A 16,577-nucleotide genomic window follows, 5' to 3' on the forward strand; every position below is an offset into this window, starting at 1 on the left:
ATTCAAGCACGGCCGCAGTCGTCACTACATACAATAGACGTGTAAACAAAGTGCTTCGCCCCCAGCACCACACACTTGTTCGACCCATACACGTATGAACAGAAGTCGCCGTCAAAGCAAACCATCATGTACCAATTCGAATTTGACGTGTTCCAAAAAATTCGTCTTCTAGGGCAGTCGTCAACCAAGGTTGCACTGTATTATGTTATTTACTTTTGAGCTTAGCCTAGTGTGGCATGTGTGCAATAATAACCAGCTTATCTTACTGTTAATATTTATTTGGATATTATTATTATTGCATGTTTTAATCATTATTACTGCTGGCACAGTGTTAATATACAGTACAAGATATGGCAAGTATAAATTCCTCCGTTAAACGACTTCGGCTAAGCACATCCATGACTAATGGAATTTCTCATGGGAGGAACTAAGGTGGTAGTTCTTCTGAGACTTATTCCATTGCTAGATACAGCCATGAGCATGCATACCTGACCTGGACTGTGGTCGTATTATTGTGTTGCACAAGTTTTAAATTACCTTCCCACAAAGGTAGTAAATTCCATAATTTTATTCAGAGCAACATAACTAATTTCTAATTATAGTTAAGGGGCATTAGGAAATATCTGGTTGCTATTACATGTCACAAAATAAATGTTATTTGTAGTAAATTGGACATTTTTTCTTTAATCAAGTCACCTAGTGCATGACGAACAGTACCCTACATATACAGTGCTAGTTATTCTAATGTCATGTCCAGCTGATTCAGATTACACTTGCAGCATCAGGTAAGTTTAAAGCAGACTGGTAAGTTGTCCCGCATCAGTGGGTCACTTGGAGGAGAAAATTGTTGTTCAAGTGATTGCAGCAGAAAGCCCATAGATTACGGTGAAAACACACACGACAATAATTTGTGCAAATAAATAAGGACACTTCAGTTACAAAAAGAGTGGACTAAGAGAATGTAGGACTAAATTCCAAAAAATATTAAATCAATAAAGCCATTTAATAAAGAACAAAATCAAAATAGCACTAAAATATTAATTGGCTAGCACCAAACTTGGGAATGCATGGCAGATCTAATACTGAAACATTAGTTTGAATGAAAATTGGGGAAAAGTTTTATCCTGTGTTGTATATACTTTTCCTTTAGTATTTCCACAGTGATAATTTCATTAATAATCAAACTCGTCTATTTGACAATTTTTTTTTTTTTATAATATACTGTTCATTACAAACCATGACTACCTGTTACTGTTTAATACAATAGCATAATGAATTATAAATAAATATAATTTTAGTTTTCTAGCACTGCATTCAAACTACTGTACTAACCTTAATGTGTTTCAGAGACTGCATTTTTAGAGAAAATATATAAATTGCAAATACTTAAAAAAAAAAAAAAATACTCTACTAATACATTCAACACATTTATGAACAGCAATATATGACTTAGTACTAGAAATGCATAAAAATCACAACGCTTGTTAGTTTGCAAAATAATTCTAGTCAATTCCAAGCCGTAATATGTCTGTATTCTCCAAAATTTCCACTTTGGGTTCCTCAGACTTAGCAGATGTTTGGGATTCTAAGGTGTTGGCAATCATTGCACTAGCAACTGTGTCAGTTCCAACACTGACTTTGTTTCGCCAGTCAAAACCTCGAACTACAATCTGCAACGGTGAAATAAGAGACAAATAAGAAAGTGCTGTACTTATGGCTACATCATAAATCAAAATATCTGAAAGTTATATTATAGTAAACAGTATCTTTGTCTGAAATGGACCTTGAAGTTGAATGCTTGTAAAGAAAATTGCAAATGAGTAGGAACTGAACAGATATGCATACAAAATATGTACAAACTTCTGAATATAAAAAAAAAATTATGTAATAGGACAAAATAGTTACAAAAAATTGCAATATAGGCTACTCAAATAGGTGTAATGCAACCTTGTTTTTACAAACTGTCATACACTATATGGGATCAGCTCTGCGATGTTCCATCATTGGAGTCATTTCACTTAAACAGTAAAATGCCAATGTACCAACTTGCTACAAGCATAAAATCAGTATTGACTGTATTAAAACACCAATTTCTGGGTAAGCCCTGATGACTCCCTAAAGCTGCTACAGTATACACTGAGGTGATACCATCTACAGTAACACTTCGGCTTACAAATGCCCCTCTTTACGAATTTATCAAGTTACAAGCCTAATTTCTTCATAAAATCCGAATGGAGTTTTAAACTTATGGCCGACCGAGCACATGGTAGTACAGTGACTGCACCTCAGTTTATCAGTCCCTCCTGCCTAGTGACAATCGTGCCCGAGTTCTTTGTAAAGAATTTCAGTGTTTTTTTTTCAGATTTTTGAGTATTTGAACATAAAAGTAATTATTATATATCTCACCATAGCTCCCAAGAAAGTACAGGTAGGTGGTAAGGTTCAACTTAGGAAAATAGTTGTGAGTAGAGGATGTCCCTTCCTCATTAAGAAAAATGTGTGAAGTATGGGGAAGAACTGCAAAGTTTTGTTGAAAAAAACTCGCCCAGATAAAGCTGTAGCAAGCCGTTGCATTGACCTTTTTAAATGACAATGTGATTGTCTCACTACAGAAGTGTTAAAATGTAGGGAAAACAAGTCTATGGAAAGGTTCTTAGTGAGACAAACAAGCAGTGATCCACAACCAGATCCTAGTGGTATGCCTGCAAAACGTAGGAGAGACAGTACCCCAGAGAAGCCATCACTGCCTGATGTTATAATGGAAGGGCACTCCCCTTACAAACACTTCTCCCCCCCCCCCACATCCTCACCATCTTCCATATGCCAACAAGAGTCATCAATAAAGGTAAGCAATAACTTGTAGATACTTTAGTACTAAAGATTTGGGTGAATTAGGTATAAAATTTACCTTGAAGTTAATATTTTTGAGTGTGGAATAGATTAATTTACATCATTTCTTATGGGGAAAATTTGCTTCGGTTTGCGAATTTCTGGGTACTGACCATCTCTGGGAATGGATTATATTCGTAAACGGAGGGAGCCACTGTACTAGTTTGCATTAGCCTTGAATTTTTTTTTCTTTTTTTTCCCAATCTATATGGAAAATGTACCTAACAACTTGGTCATCAAGATGCATTTATATGTTGAATTTGTAGTAAAGGGTGGAATATATTGAAAGTAAATGGAGTAAACATCATTTCAGTAATGGATATACAGCATATAAAGGAAGCAATTATTGAAGAAAATAATAGAATTATTATGTTACGGTATCCAGACAGGTTTTTAATACTTATACAGTGGTACCTTCGTTTACGATCGTAAACCATTCCTAGAGACATGTCATCAAACAAAACTAATTTTTCCATAAGAAATAATGTAAATTGAATTAATCCATAACACCCCCCCCCCCCAAATAATAACTTAAAAATACAGTTTATACTGAATAACACTCATTTTGTATTAGCTACAATACAGTATGTATACAGTATCTTACCTTGAATGAGGACTCTTGTTGGAATATGGAAGACGGTGAGGAGAGGGGTTAGTATTTGGAAGGAGAGTTCCCTTCCATTATAACATCAGGCAGTGATGACTCTTCTGGGGTACTCACTCTCTCCTAAGTTTTGCAGGCATACCACTAGTACCTGCTTTTGGCTCACTGTTTTTCTCACTAAAAACCTGTCTAGCAACACTTGTTTATCCTCTATGGTTATCCTCACAATTATTTTCTTTGGTTGAACTTTACCACTGACTTTCTTGAGATCCATGGTGTGATATATAATAAGAACTTTTATGTTATAAAAGCAAAAAAACAGTCAAACAATGAAATTCTTTGCAAGGAATTCAAGCATGGCCGCGGTTATCACTATCAGGGAGCCGGTCGGCCGAGCGGACAGCACGCTGGACTTGTGATCCTGTGGTCCCGGGTTCGATCCTGGGTGCTGGCGAGAAACAATGGGCAGAGTTTCTTTCACCCTATGCCCCTGTTACCTAGCATTAAAATAGGTACCTGGGTGTTAGTCAACTGTCACGGGCTGCTTCCTGGGGGTGGAGGCCTGGCAGAGTTTCTTTCACCCTATGCCCCTGTTACCTAGCATTAAAATAGATACCTGGGTGTTAGTCAACTGTCACGGGCTGCTTCCTGGGGGTGGAGGCCTGGTCGAGGACCGGGCCGCGGGGACACTAAAGCCCCGAAATCATCTCGAGATAACCTCAAGATAACACGGGATAGACTTGTAAACAAGCTGAGAGTGCCTTGCCCTGCACCCCCTGCACCAAGCGCTCATTTGACCCATACATGTACGAACAGATGTCATCTTCCAAGTAAATTGTCATACACCAATTCAAATTTTACAATGAATTTGATGTATACCAAAAAATTCATACTTTAGGACAGTAGTCAACTGAGGTTCCACTGTATATTAAATTGGTAATATCTACCAATAATAATCTTACTAAAATTATTTTTTTTAAGTAATTACAAGAGGATATCCTAACACTAAAATAACACTTAATATAAATAATTACTATTTTTAAATTACCATGCTATTTGTTCACTCAATGTAAAGAGAAATCTTTGTTATATAATTACCTGTGCAACCTTCTCTAAAGGTCTGGACTCCTCACGGTCGCACAGAAGTAATGAGGGCCGGTATATCGTGAGATGGGGGAAGTTTAAATCTTTAACCAGTTCCTCCACTTCACCTGAGAAGAAAGGCAGATGCAATGGAGAATTACATAAATCATTCATAGATTTGATTATATTTTTCATAGTGATAAATCTAAAAGTTTTAGTTGCATTTTACCCATTTAACACTTTGGCTGCAACAACTTTTTATGGGGGAACCCCTTTAGAGGTTTCCTGGAGGTTTCCACCTGGATAGCCCTACACGGATCATGCCCCACCAAGTCCCTGCAAATCGTAATTGCCAACTAAAGACCAGAGACAGAAAGAGGTTTCTCTGGCCACTCAGAGAGAGAGACAGAGTTAGGGATACTAGATTAACCCAGAGGAAAATCACCAGAAAAGTAGAGCTCACTATAACAAACAATTGCAAGGAAAATATAACTGGAAAATTAGGAACACAGTACAGTAGTTAGGTCTTCAGCACTACTATAGTGAGTAGACGGTTAGAACGAGTTAGGTGAGGTGTTGGAGGCCAAAACCATCAGTAGATTCAAAGCATTATATGAATGCTGGGAAAACAGGACACCACGAGCGTAGCTCTCATCCTGTAACTACACGTAGGTAATTACTCTTTGTAGAGAGAAAAAAAAGATGGAAAAGAAGCCCAATGTGACAGTATGGGCAGGAATTGCCCCCAACCCAGGGATAAAGCAGGGATAAGGCCCAGCTGTATTGATTTGCAGCTGTGCTTAGATTATAAAAGGAAATAGAGTAAAGAGCCAAGGGGGTTGACATTTACTAATGTGTTCAGAGCCAAGGGGGACAGGAATATTTTTACAGATGCAGTAGTTATGTTCAGAGGTTATGTGCAGTAGTGACGAAGCGAATTCGTGAGGAAGATGATGACAGCTGCATGGTTTTGAGTATGTTGGTGAAGTTGTGTGGATTCTGGGCAAGTGGTCTGGAATGTGTGGATGCAAACACACACACCCTCTCTGGGACGATGTTCCTAGTGTGCTACACTATTCACAGCAGTTGTGAGCACAGCATTGAAGGATGACTGTGGAGCTGATATGTATCTACAGTGTTCTGGGGCTGGTGCCCTGGAACAAGACTGCAGCATGGGCTCTAGGGGACATAACCTTTGGACAGAAATCTCCGTTGCTCTGGAGGCTAAGATCATGATAGCCCAGAGCAATGATGGGACATCTGGCAATATTCACCAGGCACACTAACAGAGGTCGTTTATCACGTCGTGTCCGTTTTCATTACATCAACTGCTATCACCTACCTAGAGCAGCCAATGGGTTAAAGAGAGAGACCCTAAACATAATACAGTATTAATAACATCTGCAAAAATATGAACATTATTTTTCATACATAAACTGCAGCTGAACATGGGGCATATTAACAATTTAATATTACATTTAACACAGTAACAGAGTATGAGAACATGCATGTCATCTAGGGATTCCTATATTTTTATTATTACAGAATATTATCTCTAGGTTTGATACTAAATTATTTATTACCTTTGGTTTTAGTGTAGAGAAAAAATGAATTCTTATTAGCACCATTCGAGGTAACCAGATGGAAGTGAGGGCAGTTTGCTTCCTTCAATAGTCGGGCTGCATGAGACACGTAGTCTCTGTCTACATGAACAAACCCTTTAGCACCAGCCTTCCCTCTTGTAGTTCCCAAGCAGCAGAAACCAACCTAAGAGATTGGCAGCATTGTTAAAATTTACAGTTTGATCAATGCTTCACAAAGGATTATATTGGCTGGCTCATGTGTTATTCAGTATAGTAATTGATAAAATAAGGTAACCTACATACAATATTGTAGTTAAATATACAATCTGGTAGTTGTCCAGTTTAATATGCACTAATGTGCTAAAATTTAAAATGGTTCTGCTGTGAAATTATCCTACCAGGAGGAACCAAAAGGATTAAGAATAAAACCAACCAAAAACACACAATTAAACAGCATAGTACAGTACTGTACTTCTAAATCCCAAGAGCATCACTGCTTACCTGTGCACCTTCAAATGCTTCTTTGTAGTCATCTAGCTTTTCAAAGTCAACAATTTTTTGCTCTACTTTGTCACTGTTAACATCTAACTGGCGTCTTGTCACTAATGTGATGCGGGAAAATGCAGCATTGTTGATGAGTTCTCGGACCAGTTGTTTGCCTATCTCCCCTGAAGCCCCTAGCACCAATGCAGTCATCCCTTCACTCATGATGCTTAGTGGCTGAAAGCATTATGCATTGATAAACATGAATACTGTAATGCTTTTTTATTCAGAAAATGGGATCTAAAGGATAATTGTGTGTGGGGATATTGGGCAACACAGGATGCACTAATATTTTCATAACCTTTCAGGTCAAACCGCCAGACATTTTTTAGGACAAGAACTTCTCATTATCAGTAACAATAAAATATAATACTGTATAGAACTGTATACCCAAATACAGTATGGCAAAAACCTTAATACTGTATCTGTGTAAAAGTATAGTGTACATCATTCATAATAGAATAATAAAGCATTTAATTACATAAAATATATGGTTGTGTTTATGTTTTTCCTCTATGTGCACTGTTTTATTTTCCTTGTGTATTACCATTAGGCAATCTTGTGAATACTGAATGATTTGTGACATTTCTTTTATTTAAGTGTACTGTATTAATATAAAGTAGGAAAGATTTCTATCCATACCATTAGTCAGGCTGAAGCACTGTAGCTAAATACAAAAAGATGTTAACCATACACTACGTGAAAAGGGAAGAAATGGTAATGAAACTACAGTGTGTCCCGACTGTCACCAGCCAGTTGCACTGGTATCTGTACTATTTTTTATGCAACTCCCCAAAGCTATCTCAACTTCAGGTGACTTCCTGAAACTATCTCGCTGACATGCCAACCTACTACTGGGTCATATCATTCACAGGAATCATGTTTGGCCTACCAGAGACCAGTGCCAGAACCTGGTCCCCCCCATCACCTTACAGAGGCACAGGGAAGGGGGATGGTTATCATTCTCGTCATTGGGAAAACATCTAGAAAAAACAAAGCATCAAAACAGCCAAAGCAACTCCACAAACAATTCATTCCAAATAACTGGATCACTTGAAACACTATATCTCAAGCCATTTAATACAGATGGCAGCCTAGAACTCTAGGCCCATAACAGGTTCAAAGGTCAGTCCTGTAACTGATGTGATTGAATCCAGTATTGAATCACCAACTGTTGCAGTGGGTCCCACTGCTTCTCAAGCTAAGTGCCAGTTATCCTTTGAACTTTGTTATGCAGGGGGCCATTTACTTGTTATATTGTTCTTTTCTTTTTTGCACTTGGTGCATCTGTGTATTTACTTCCTGCCTCACCATGGAAAGTGAATGAGCTGTTGACTACTCTGCATAGGCCCAAGGCTGGGGGTGTCTTGTTTAGTTGTGTGGGGTGCACTAGGGAACATAAGCACTTGTTTATATGGCATTACAGACACCCTTCATAGCAATTCTTGTAGGCTATATTCTGTCTCTATAGGGAAGTGTCCCTAATGCCTGGGTGTCCTGCTTGGTTAATGATCTTCAGGCCCTAGTGATTCCTCTGCGAGTTTACAGCGTGGCTCGTGGATCGACCTGCCGAGTCCACACTTGCTAAGTACGAGTTTGAAGGGTTCTCGGTCCAGCTACTGGCCGACAATAATTTTCTTTGCCTCTGTCATGCTGCCTTTTGGATCAATAACGCCTTCAACGCAGTCAAGCAATATATGTGCATGCTAGATAGTATTCTCTCAGCGCCTGCTTCTAATAAGACAGCTTACCAAGTAGCTCTCCCTTTACGAGCGAGGTTTTACCATATTCATAGTTAACAGCATGATGCTCGTTTTTCGTCTGAGGGTGGCCCTATCCACTTTAACAGCAGAAGCAGTTGAACCTTCTCTACCCACCGGGAATGCAGTGCCTTCACCTTCACACTTCTTTGGCTCCAATCCTTCTCCTTGGTCCTTGGGACAATGCATTTCTATCCCAGGCATTAGGTGTGAAATATGGCTCTGCCCCAGGTCAACATGGCTGGCTTCTGGGTTTGGAGGAAGCCCGAGTAGGGTCCATGGATGACCTTCAACCCTTGGATGTTAGTTCTTTCAGCAGAGGGTATTTTGCACCTGGGGGATGATTTTTTCCTATCCCCCTTCAATGTATGAGTTTGATTACTCGGTGGCTCTCACAGGGTTTGATCCCATGTGCCATTTGGTGCTTTGGACTTGTTATATTTCTGGAGGTTTCTGTCATCCTGTGTTGTGCAATCTGTGGCTTCTGTAGACTTGTTTTTGTACCTCCTATAGGATTCGAATTTTGCTTCATTGATGGACCTGTCCTCATTTGAGTACAGGTCTGCCTCAGCTTATTGGCCGTTATAATTTCTCAAATTCATCCTGGCTGGCTGACAACCCTTCCTTTTTTCATTGGGGCTTGGCAAGGGTTGTCAAACTTGAAAGCTTGACTGACGACAAGTGAGTTTCATTTTTCTAGTGTTCTTAGGAGAACTTATTCTTATTCTCTGCTTGAGGACTGTCTGTTTGCTCGTGGGCAAGTGGCGGCTCCATGTGCAGCTGCCTGTGCTTTCTGAAGTCCTTTTGCAGATGACCACAGGGCTCATACCAATTTGGCAATTGTCATGCATTTTTGGACTGTGAAGGACTTCTTGCTGAAAAGCTCCCAGAAAGAGTTGAGGCCTTGCTGTCTGTGGAGCCACTTTTGGTAGTCTTACACAAGTTGGTCACCTCATCCTCTGGGAGGTGGTGGCAGTAAGCTTTCAGCTGCCTCCATTTTTCTTGAGGATGCTGTCACTTGAGTCCTTTCAGCTGCAGCTCCTGCCTGTCATTTTCTATGTGGGAGATTTAAATGAATCCCCAGTTCTTTGGTAGGCCAACAGGATGCCTATGTCTAATGTGACTCATCATAGGAAGCCATCTCAGCAACATAGCTTCAGGGAGCCACCAGGCCTCAACCAGAAAGAGGTAAGTAATTATCAAAAGAAGGTGCAAAGCCGAGATGACTATGTAGCTACCAGAAAGGTCTTGCATTCAATGCTTGTTTTTTGCAACTTGCATCTCATGATATTTTGTTGAAAATACTGAACAGCCTATCACCATGTCAGCTTAAAGTACAGGAAATGAGTTAATGAAGGCATCTATGCCATCAACAAATACACAAAGGGTACATGCTATAATGAATTTTGAGCAGAAATTAGGAGTCAATTTAGAGCAAAGTAGAGTCCATAAAACTCTGATATGTACTGAATACAAGGTACTGTAAATGAAAATGATAAAGTAATGCAGAGGAAAAAGGCTAAAGTCATGCTAAAGTAAAGATTGTTGTTGCTGTGTGGGAATAGTGAAGGATAATTTATATTAAAAACAAAAATCTCTAAGTACCAGGATGGCTGCTCATGTAGACTGCAAAGTACTTCCATATGAAAATTAACAATATCGGGCATTGTACTGTATAGTGATGGGTGGCTAAGACACTTTAAACCCTTTATCTGTGCACTATTTTTTGTTCCTGTCTAGGTGCATATACAAATAAAATTCAAAGAAATGCTTTCTCCTTTTTATTTTGCAAAACATTTATTTCTGAAGTCGGGAAAATATAAATACATCTAATTACTGTACTATATTAGTTTGGGACTTTGAAGGTAATCTGTCCTTGAAAGAATTTAACGAAAGGCCCATATTAATTTCATGCACCACCCATTCCCACTGTTTATTAAATGAACTTTACATGACTCCCTACTGATGACACTCTAGCTTTTCTCAATAAGAGCTTACCTTACCTTGCGGTTACCTTGCATTGGTTCCGAGGATCAACATCCCCACAGCCCGTTCTCTGACCAGGCCTCCTGATTAGTGCTCTGGTCAATCAGACTGTTGGATGTGGTTGCTCGCTCCCATATGCTTTAATCACAGCCTGGTATTCTTTGGAGATGTTTATCAAGTTCTCTTTTTGAAAATCATGAGAGGTTGGCTAGTTATGCCTCTTATGTTTAGAGGAAGAGTGTTGAAATTTTGGGTGTTTAATGTTGATCGAGTTCTCTCTCAGCATACCTATTGCACCACTGCTTTTCAATAGGGTTATTTTGCACTTCAGCCATACCCTTTGGCTTCATGTGGTGAATTTTGTGTGTGCAGATTTGTAATTAGTCCCTCTAAGTTGACCAGATCACACACTAGAAGGTGAAGGGACGACGACGTTTCGGTTGTCGACCGATATGACAGTCGATTGTCGACTTGAGAATGGTCCAGGACGGGCCGAAACTTCATCGTCCCTTCACCTTCTAGTGTGTGGTCTGGTCAACATGCTTTAGCCACGTTATTGTGACTCATCGCCTGCATAGTTCCTCTAGTATTTTTCCAAGTGTAGAATATTATATATCTCTCCTGTCTGAATTGTAGAAAATATAGATTTAAAATTGTTAGTGTTCCCAATATTTTATTTTTTATTGAACAGATTCTAGAATTAGAAGATCTTTGCATGTTCTCCAGATAGCAATTTTTCCAGCTTTGAATGAGGCTGTTATTGTGCAACAATATTCCATCCTAGAGAGCAGTAGTGTCTTGAAAAATATCATTAATGTAGTTTTCCATAGAGCAGAATCTGGAACTTATCTTCATTAAACATTTATTCAAATGTTCAAAGTGCACTTCTCGAAATGATTCACACTTTAGACATCTAACTACATAGCCAAGGTGTTAACTTAAAATTTGTCTTAATAGGCATCCCTTTAAAGATAAATTTTTAACTTTTTGCAAGTGCTATCTAGCTGGATATTGGGAAATTATCATCTAAGAATGAGGGCATGTCTATGTATAGTGCAATACTGTACTTGGAATTCAACATTAGTGTACAATTTTGGATGTAACTAAATAAACCACAACATACATTTAACACTACTAAATGCTTTGGTCTACACAAACTAGAACAAGAATGCACAGTATTAATAATGAATACATATACTGTATATGCATATTATATCTATAATGGTAGTGACAACAATGTTTAAAACAAAAGCTATATCTTCTATACCTCATGTAGGTGAATAACGTAAGAGGCTCTAAATTTATCATTTGTAATTTTTATTTTTGCATCTCTATGTTCCAGTGCTTTAATTGGCATGGCAATTATCATCGTAGCACAGACTAAACAGCAGGCAAGAGTGTATCACCTTACTGATCTCTTACCTGACAAACCGACCAACTTACAATTTTATTGACTCGCTGAAAGACAGGAGACCTCATAGAAGTTTATAAATTCTTGCAATACCTGCCAATAATGATAAATTTGCAAATTATACACTATGATATTATGAACAGCACATAATACTGAACTCACTAATCACACTTCAATATTATACATCACCTAAATAATTAAATAATGGAAAATATGCAATGGTGCACCACAAGGAACAAATTAAAACTCCATCTGTAGGTCTAATGCTAAAATTTACTTGAAAATCCTTATGATATACAGTATATGTATAGGCATTCCACTGTAGGGGACAGGAAGTTTATTAGGCTTGTTGAGAAAACCCCCATCACCCAGCCAAAGGCAAAGCAGTCTGCAAGATCACCCACCTAGTTATTAGCCAGACTCAAAGGTGCTCAGCCTAACAAATCAGCCACTCTGCCACACCCACAAAATATTCATGAATTATTACAAATAATTTAGATGGAGCCTGTGTATGATACAATTCTGTATGCACTGTGTATGGAAGCAATTATACTGTATTTTACAAATTAAAAGCAGCTTAACAGCTATACATTGTGTACAGTGGCATTGTATAGTGGATGATGTGCATGTCACTTGATAAATAAGGTTAAGCATCAATGACCTGACAGGCCTGATGTAATATTATTAATACTAATAATACACTACATCATACAATCTTGTGTACTTACTTATGTAGGCCTAATGAGCCCACTTGCTGTGGGTCAGGCTAAAACAAGAATATAACAGTAAGGCTAAGGCTTTGACAGGGAGCAGTGATGTGATTGATGACAGCAGTGAACATCATTGATCTTACCAACTGGCACAACGCCATCCATATTCACATTATGCACTTGATCACGATAATACTGTATATTGATGATGGAAACATGCAACTGCTCTAATATACATGAAAGAGCTTCACGTGATGAATTATAATGAGTAACTCAGGAACTAGATCGTCACCCATGGTACTGACTCAACACCTTAAGTCTCCATATATATACCAAAAAAAAGTCACTCGTCATATGCCAACGCCTTCACAAAAGTGCCCACGGGTATACGCCTTCCTCTTCCAACATTTTAAGGACTTGAATATAATGATTACAAATATTCAAATCCTTGGCATTCCAGAGCAGAGATAGCCTGTAGGTGAAGGCAGGGCGCTCACCCCACACTCTGCCCTTGTCACCCGTCCCTCTACACTACCACCACTCACACACCATGCCCCGGGCCCATAACCATCCTCTACACTTCTTTACAACAAGAAACTAGAACGTCCACGGTCGTACCTGGGTGTTGGAGGGGTTAAAGTTGTGCTGGGGGAGTGGTATGGGTGGGGGTTGGTGTGGCTGGTGGTGAGCTGGCTGCTGCACCCCGGCCCCCTCTACCCGCCCCACCAGCTACACCACTCGATACAGATTTATCTGATCCCACCAAGCATAAACTCTACTTTAAATAACAGTACCATACATAATTACGGTTGACGGGTGCCACGGTAGCCAGTCACTGCTGCTATGGCCCCAGTCCAATTAAATTTACCTTTTTACCTGAGGGGCCACTAACCCTAGTGGCCTCGACAAAGACAGGAAGCCGGCGGCTTGTCGAAGGTCCCCCCCTCCACCTCATTTGCATTGTTCTTTTCTAGGTATATTTTAAAACTCAACACAGTTTTGGCAGTTACGGCTTCGACGGGTAAGCGGTTCCACGGGTTAATAACCCGGTGGGTGAAAAAGCATCGATCTCCTGTTCTCAGTCCTACATTGTGGCTTGTTGAGTTTGAAACTGTTGCTCCTTGTTTGTGTTACATCTGACCTTCTGAAGAAAATATATGGATCAACATCCTTTAACTTGCTCAGTATTTTAAAAGTTTCAATGAGATCTGCCGTCATGCCTGGTTTGCAGTGTAGCCTAATCTAGTGGCCTTCAAGCGTTCCTGATACGGGAGATATCTTGAGGTTATCTTGAGATGATTTCGGGGCTTATTTTTTAGTGTCCCCGCGGCCCGGTCCTCGACCAGGCCTCCACCCCCAGGAAGCAGCCCGTGACAGCTGACTAACTCCCAGGTACCTATTTACTGCTAGGTAACAGGGGCATTCAGGGTGAAAGAAACTTTGCCCATTTGTTTCTGCCTCGTGCGGGAATCGAACCCGCGCCACAGAATTACGAGTCCTGCGCGCTATCCACCAGGCTACGAGGAGATGACTTAGTTTTGGAATGACTTTTGTTACCTGATGTTGAACCTCTCCCAGAGCAGCTATGCCTTTCTGGAAATGAGGTCTCAATGCTTAGATACAGTAATCCAAATGGACACAGTATCACCAGAGCACCTGAGATTTATGCTTCCATCAATGTTTGTCAACATCATCAATGTAAATAAATAAATAAATAAATGTTTATTTAGGTAAGGTACATACATACAAGAAATTTTTACAAAGATTGGTTGACTTATAGGTAGAGCTAGTACATACAATGCCTAAAGCCACTATTACGCAAAGCGTTTCGGGCATGTCTGTATGTATGTTTGTATGTATGTACTTTACCTGAATAAACATTTTATTTAATTTGATTTTGTTAAACAATGCTGTTTGTTCACCAACTTGTACAATTGCTGATTTCTGCCATGCTCCCCCTTTTTATTTTTTATTCCTTTTTACAACACAATTTATACCTAATCATAATTATTATTAAGTTTTAGTCTAAGTGGGGTTTTTTTCCCTCACACCTTCTTGAGGTTATCTTGAGTTGATTTCGGGGCTTTAGTGTCTCCGCGGCCCGGTCCTCGACCAGGCCGCGGAGACACTCGCTGCCCCCAGAAAGCAGCGAGTGACAGCTGACTAACTCCCAGGTACCTATTTACTGCTAGGTAACAGGGGCATAGGGTGAAAGGAACTGCCCATCGTTTCTCGCCGACGCCCGGGATCGAACCCGGGACCACAGGATCACGTGCCCAGCGTGCTGTCCGCTCGGCCAGCCGGCCCACCTTGCCCGAATCGCTATGCGTATTAGTGGCTTTAGGTATTGCATGTACTAGCTCTATCTATAAATCCATTTTTTTCTTGCAATGTATCTGTTATCATTTTATTAATTCTGTTAGAATTTACCTACTTAAAATTATCTGTTAGATTAAGGACCTGCCCGAAACGCTGCGCGTACTAGTGGCTTTACAAGATTGTAAATACTATACTATGTACTCTCACAAATCCAATGTACCTTCTTGTATATAAATAAATAAATAAATAAAATCCAACATTATGTTTGTAAATCAACTATATATGTACTTTTCCTGAATAAAATGTTTTTTATTTATTTATTATTATTATTTATGCAGTTGAACCATTATCTTCCTTTCCTTATAGTATAAAAATACGTTTGATTATCCCAAGAGTTTGGTTAGCGTTTCTGACTGCTGCACCCACCTGTTGTGCAACTTTTAATGAGTGGTGGATTTTGACTCCAAGGTCCTTTTCTTCACCAATCTGCTGTAATGTAATGCTATTAGTTTGGTAGTCGTGGCATGGGTTCTTATGCCCCACATGCATGGGCTTGCATTTTTAAATATTAAAGTATCATATCAATTAGGAATAGCGTAGCTAAGTAGGCCTTAGGACTATCCTGCACAAGACGTGAAGGATTACCTCACCCACGTGTCAAGGGGGTAGTTTAATTAGTTTTATAAACCCTAATGCCTATCCTATGTGTGGTGGTGGTTAAGGTTGCGGTCATTCATTAAACCCCAAAATATTCGTTAATTAAGCTAAGAAATTTTCAGTTGTGGTAAACAGTTTTAATTTGTTTGAAATTTGTGATCAAGTTACACGGATATTGATCTAATTACAGTACTGCAGATAGTGTTAAAGTACATGGTCAACCTAACCCTAGGAACGGTCAAACAAACCTTTGATTTCACGGAAAAGAAAATGGCTATTCAACGGTGCAAAGGTGTACAGAAGCAAAGCACTTATAAGTACGAGAGCACGGAGAAACCACAGGGACAGCAACAAAGAACAGAGAGAGGTGTCAGGGGTGGCCAGGAGTGATATCGTATATGAGTATAACATGGCGACTACTTTTGAAAATGGCTTAGCAGATAGAGCAAAGATTCAATCCAAGCTGTACCACAGCCACATTAGGAGAAAAACAACAGTTTTCCAAACAAACAGTTTTCCAACAAACAACAGGAAAAGGTGAGGACATTTAAGATTCGAGAACATTATTACCGAGAATGTGTGTGAGGAAATCAACAAGAGGTTCGAGAACGTCATCACAATAAAGCATGGGGTAAATGCTTGAATTAAGTGGGATGTTGTCACTTGTCAAACCAGTCAGAACTAAAGGACATCATGATTTCCAGAGATGAAGTATGGAGGTTTCTGTTGGAGATAGGCACGACTGATGCTATTTGACCAGATAAACTCACCGTGGATACTGAAAGAAGTCTTGTAACACATCTGGAGATATGACGGTGTACAATGTACCATTACCATTGAGTTCAGGGATGATCAATCTTCCTCAGAAGATTGATCATCCCTCAAGCCTCACAAACATGATGGATTTCTATGACCGGGCGAAATAAATCAGACAAGATATTGAAAGGTGGGGCAGACTACATATTTTTAGATTGCAAGAAAGCCTTTGATACAGTTCCTAATAAGAGATTAGCGCACTGGTAGAGAAGCAGA

At 39.4% G+C, this 16,577-nt stretch overlaps 1 protein-coding gene across 6 annotated transcripts; it reads right to left on the reverse strand.

Moving 5' to 3' along the window:
- Positions 1-984: 984 nt before the first annotated feature.
- LOC123753967 (oxidoreductase HTATIP2) lies at positions 985-13,690 on the reverse strand. Of its 6 annotated transcripts, none has more exons than XM_069307857.1 (6): positions 13,188-13,324; positions 11,871-11,952; positions 6,661-6,879; positions 6,160-6,343; positions 4,592-4,704; positions 985-1,670 (listed from the first exon to the last, which is right to left on the reverse strand). In XM_069307857.1, exons 2-6 carry the CDS (start codon positions 11,925-11,927, stop codon positions 1,503-1,505), a joined length of 741 nt encoding a protein of 246 aa, XP_069163958.1. In that variant the 5' UTR covers positions 11,928-11,952; positions 13,188-13,324; the 3' UTR covers positions 985-1,502. The 6 variants fall into 6 exon arrangements, with proteins under 6 accessions (XP_069163958.1, XP_045591952.1, XP_045591951.1 ...); XM_045735996.2 differs by having other exon boundaries at positions 11,892-11,952; positions 13,188-13,322; XM_045735995.2 differs by lacking the exons at positions 11,871-11,952; positions 13,188-13,324 and adding an exon at positions 13,438-13,690.
- Between the last annotated feature and the right edge of the window lie 2,887 nt (positions 13,691-16,577).

The sequence above is a fragment of the Procambarus clarkii genome, chromosome 6 (assembly GCF_040958095.1).
Source record: "Procambarus clarkii isolate CNS0578487 chromosome 6, FALCON_Pclarkii_2.0, whole genome shotgun sequence".
In the NCBI taxonomy this organism is placed as follows: domain Eukaryota; kingdom Metazoa; phylum Arthropoda; class Malacostraca; order Decapoda; family Cambaridae; genus Procambarus; species Procambarus clarkii.

What these genes read in the sequence shown, in the direction of transcription:
- LOC123753967 (XM_045735995.2), bottom strand. Translation starts at nt 13,530, where the DNA reads ATGCAAATGAGGTGGAGGGGGGGACCTTCGACAAGCCGCCGGCTTCCT. An exon ending in GTGGCCCCTCAGGTAAAAAG is followed by an intron (nt 6,880 to 13,437) that starts GTAAATTTAATT and finishes TAATGCTTTCAG; the next exon opens with CCACTAAGCATCATGAGTGA. An exon ending in TCTCTACACTAAAACCAAAG is followed by an intron (nt 4,705 to 6,159) that starts GTAATAAATAAT and finishes CTTTCTTCTCAG; the next exon opens with GTGAAGTGGAGGAACTGGTT.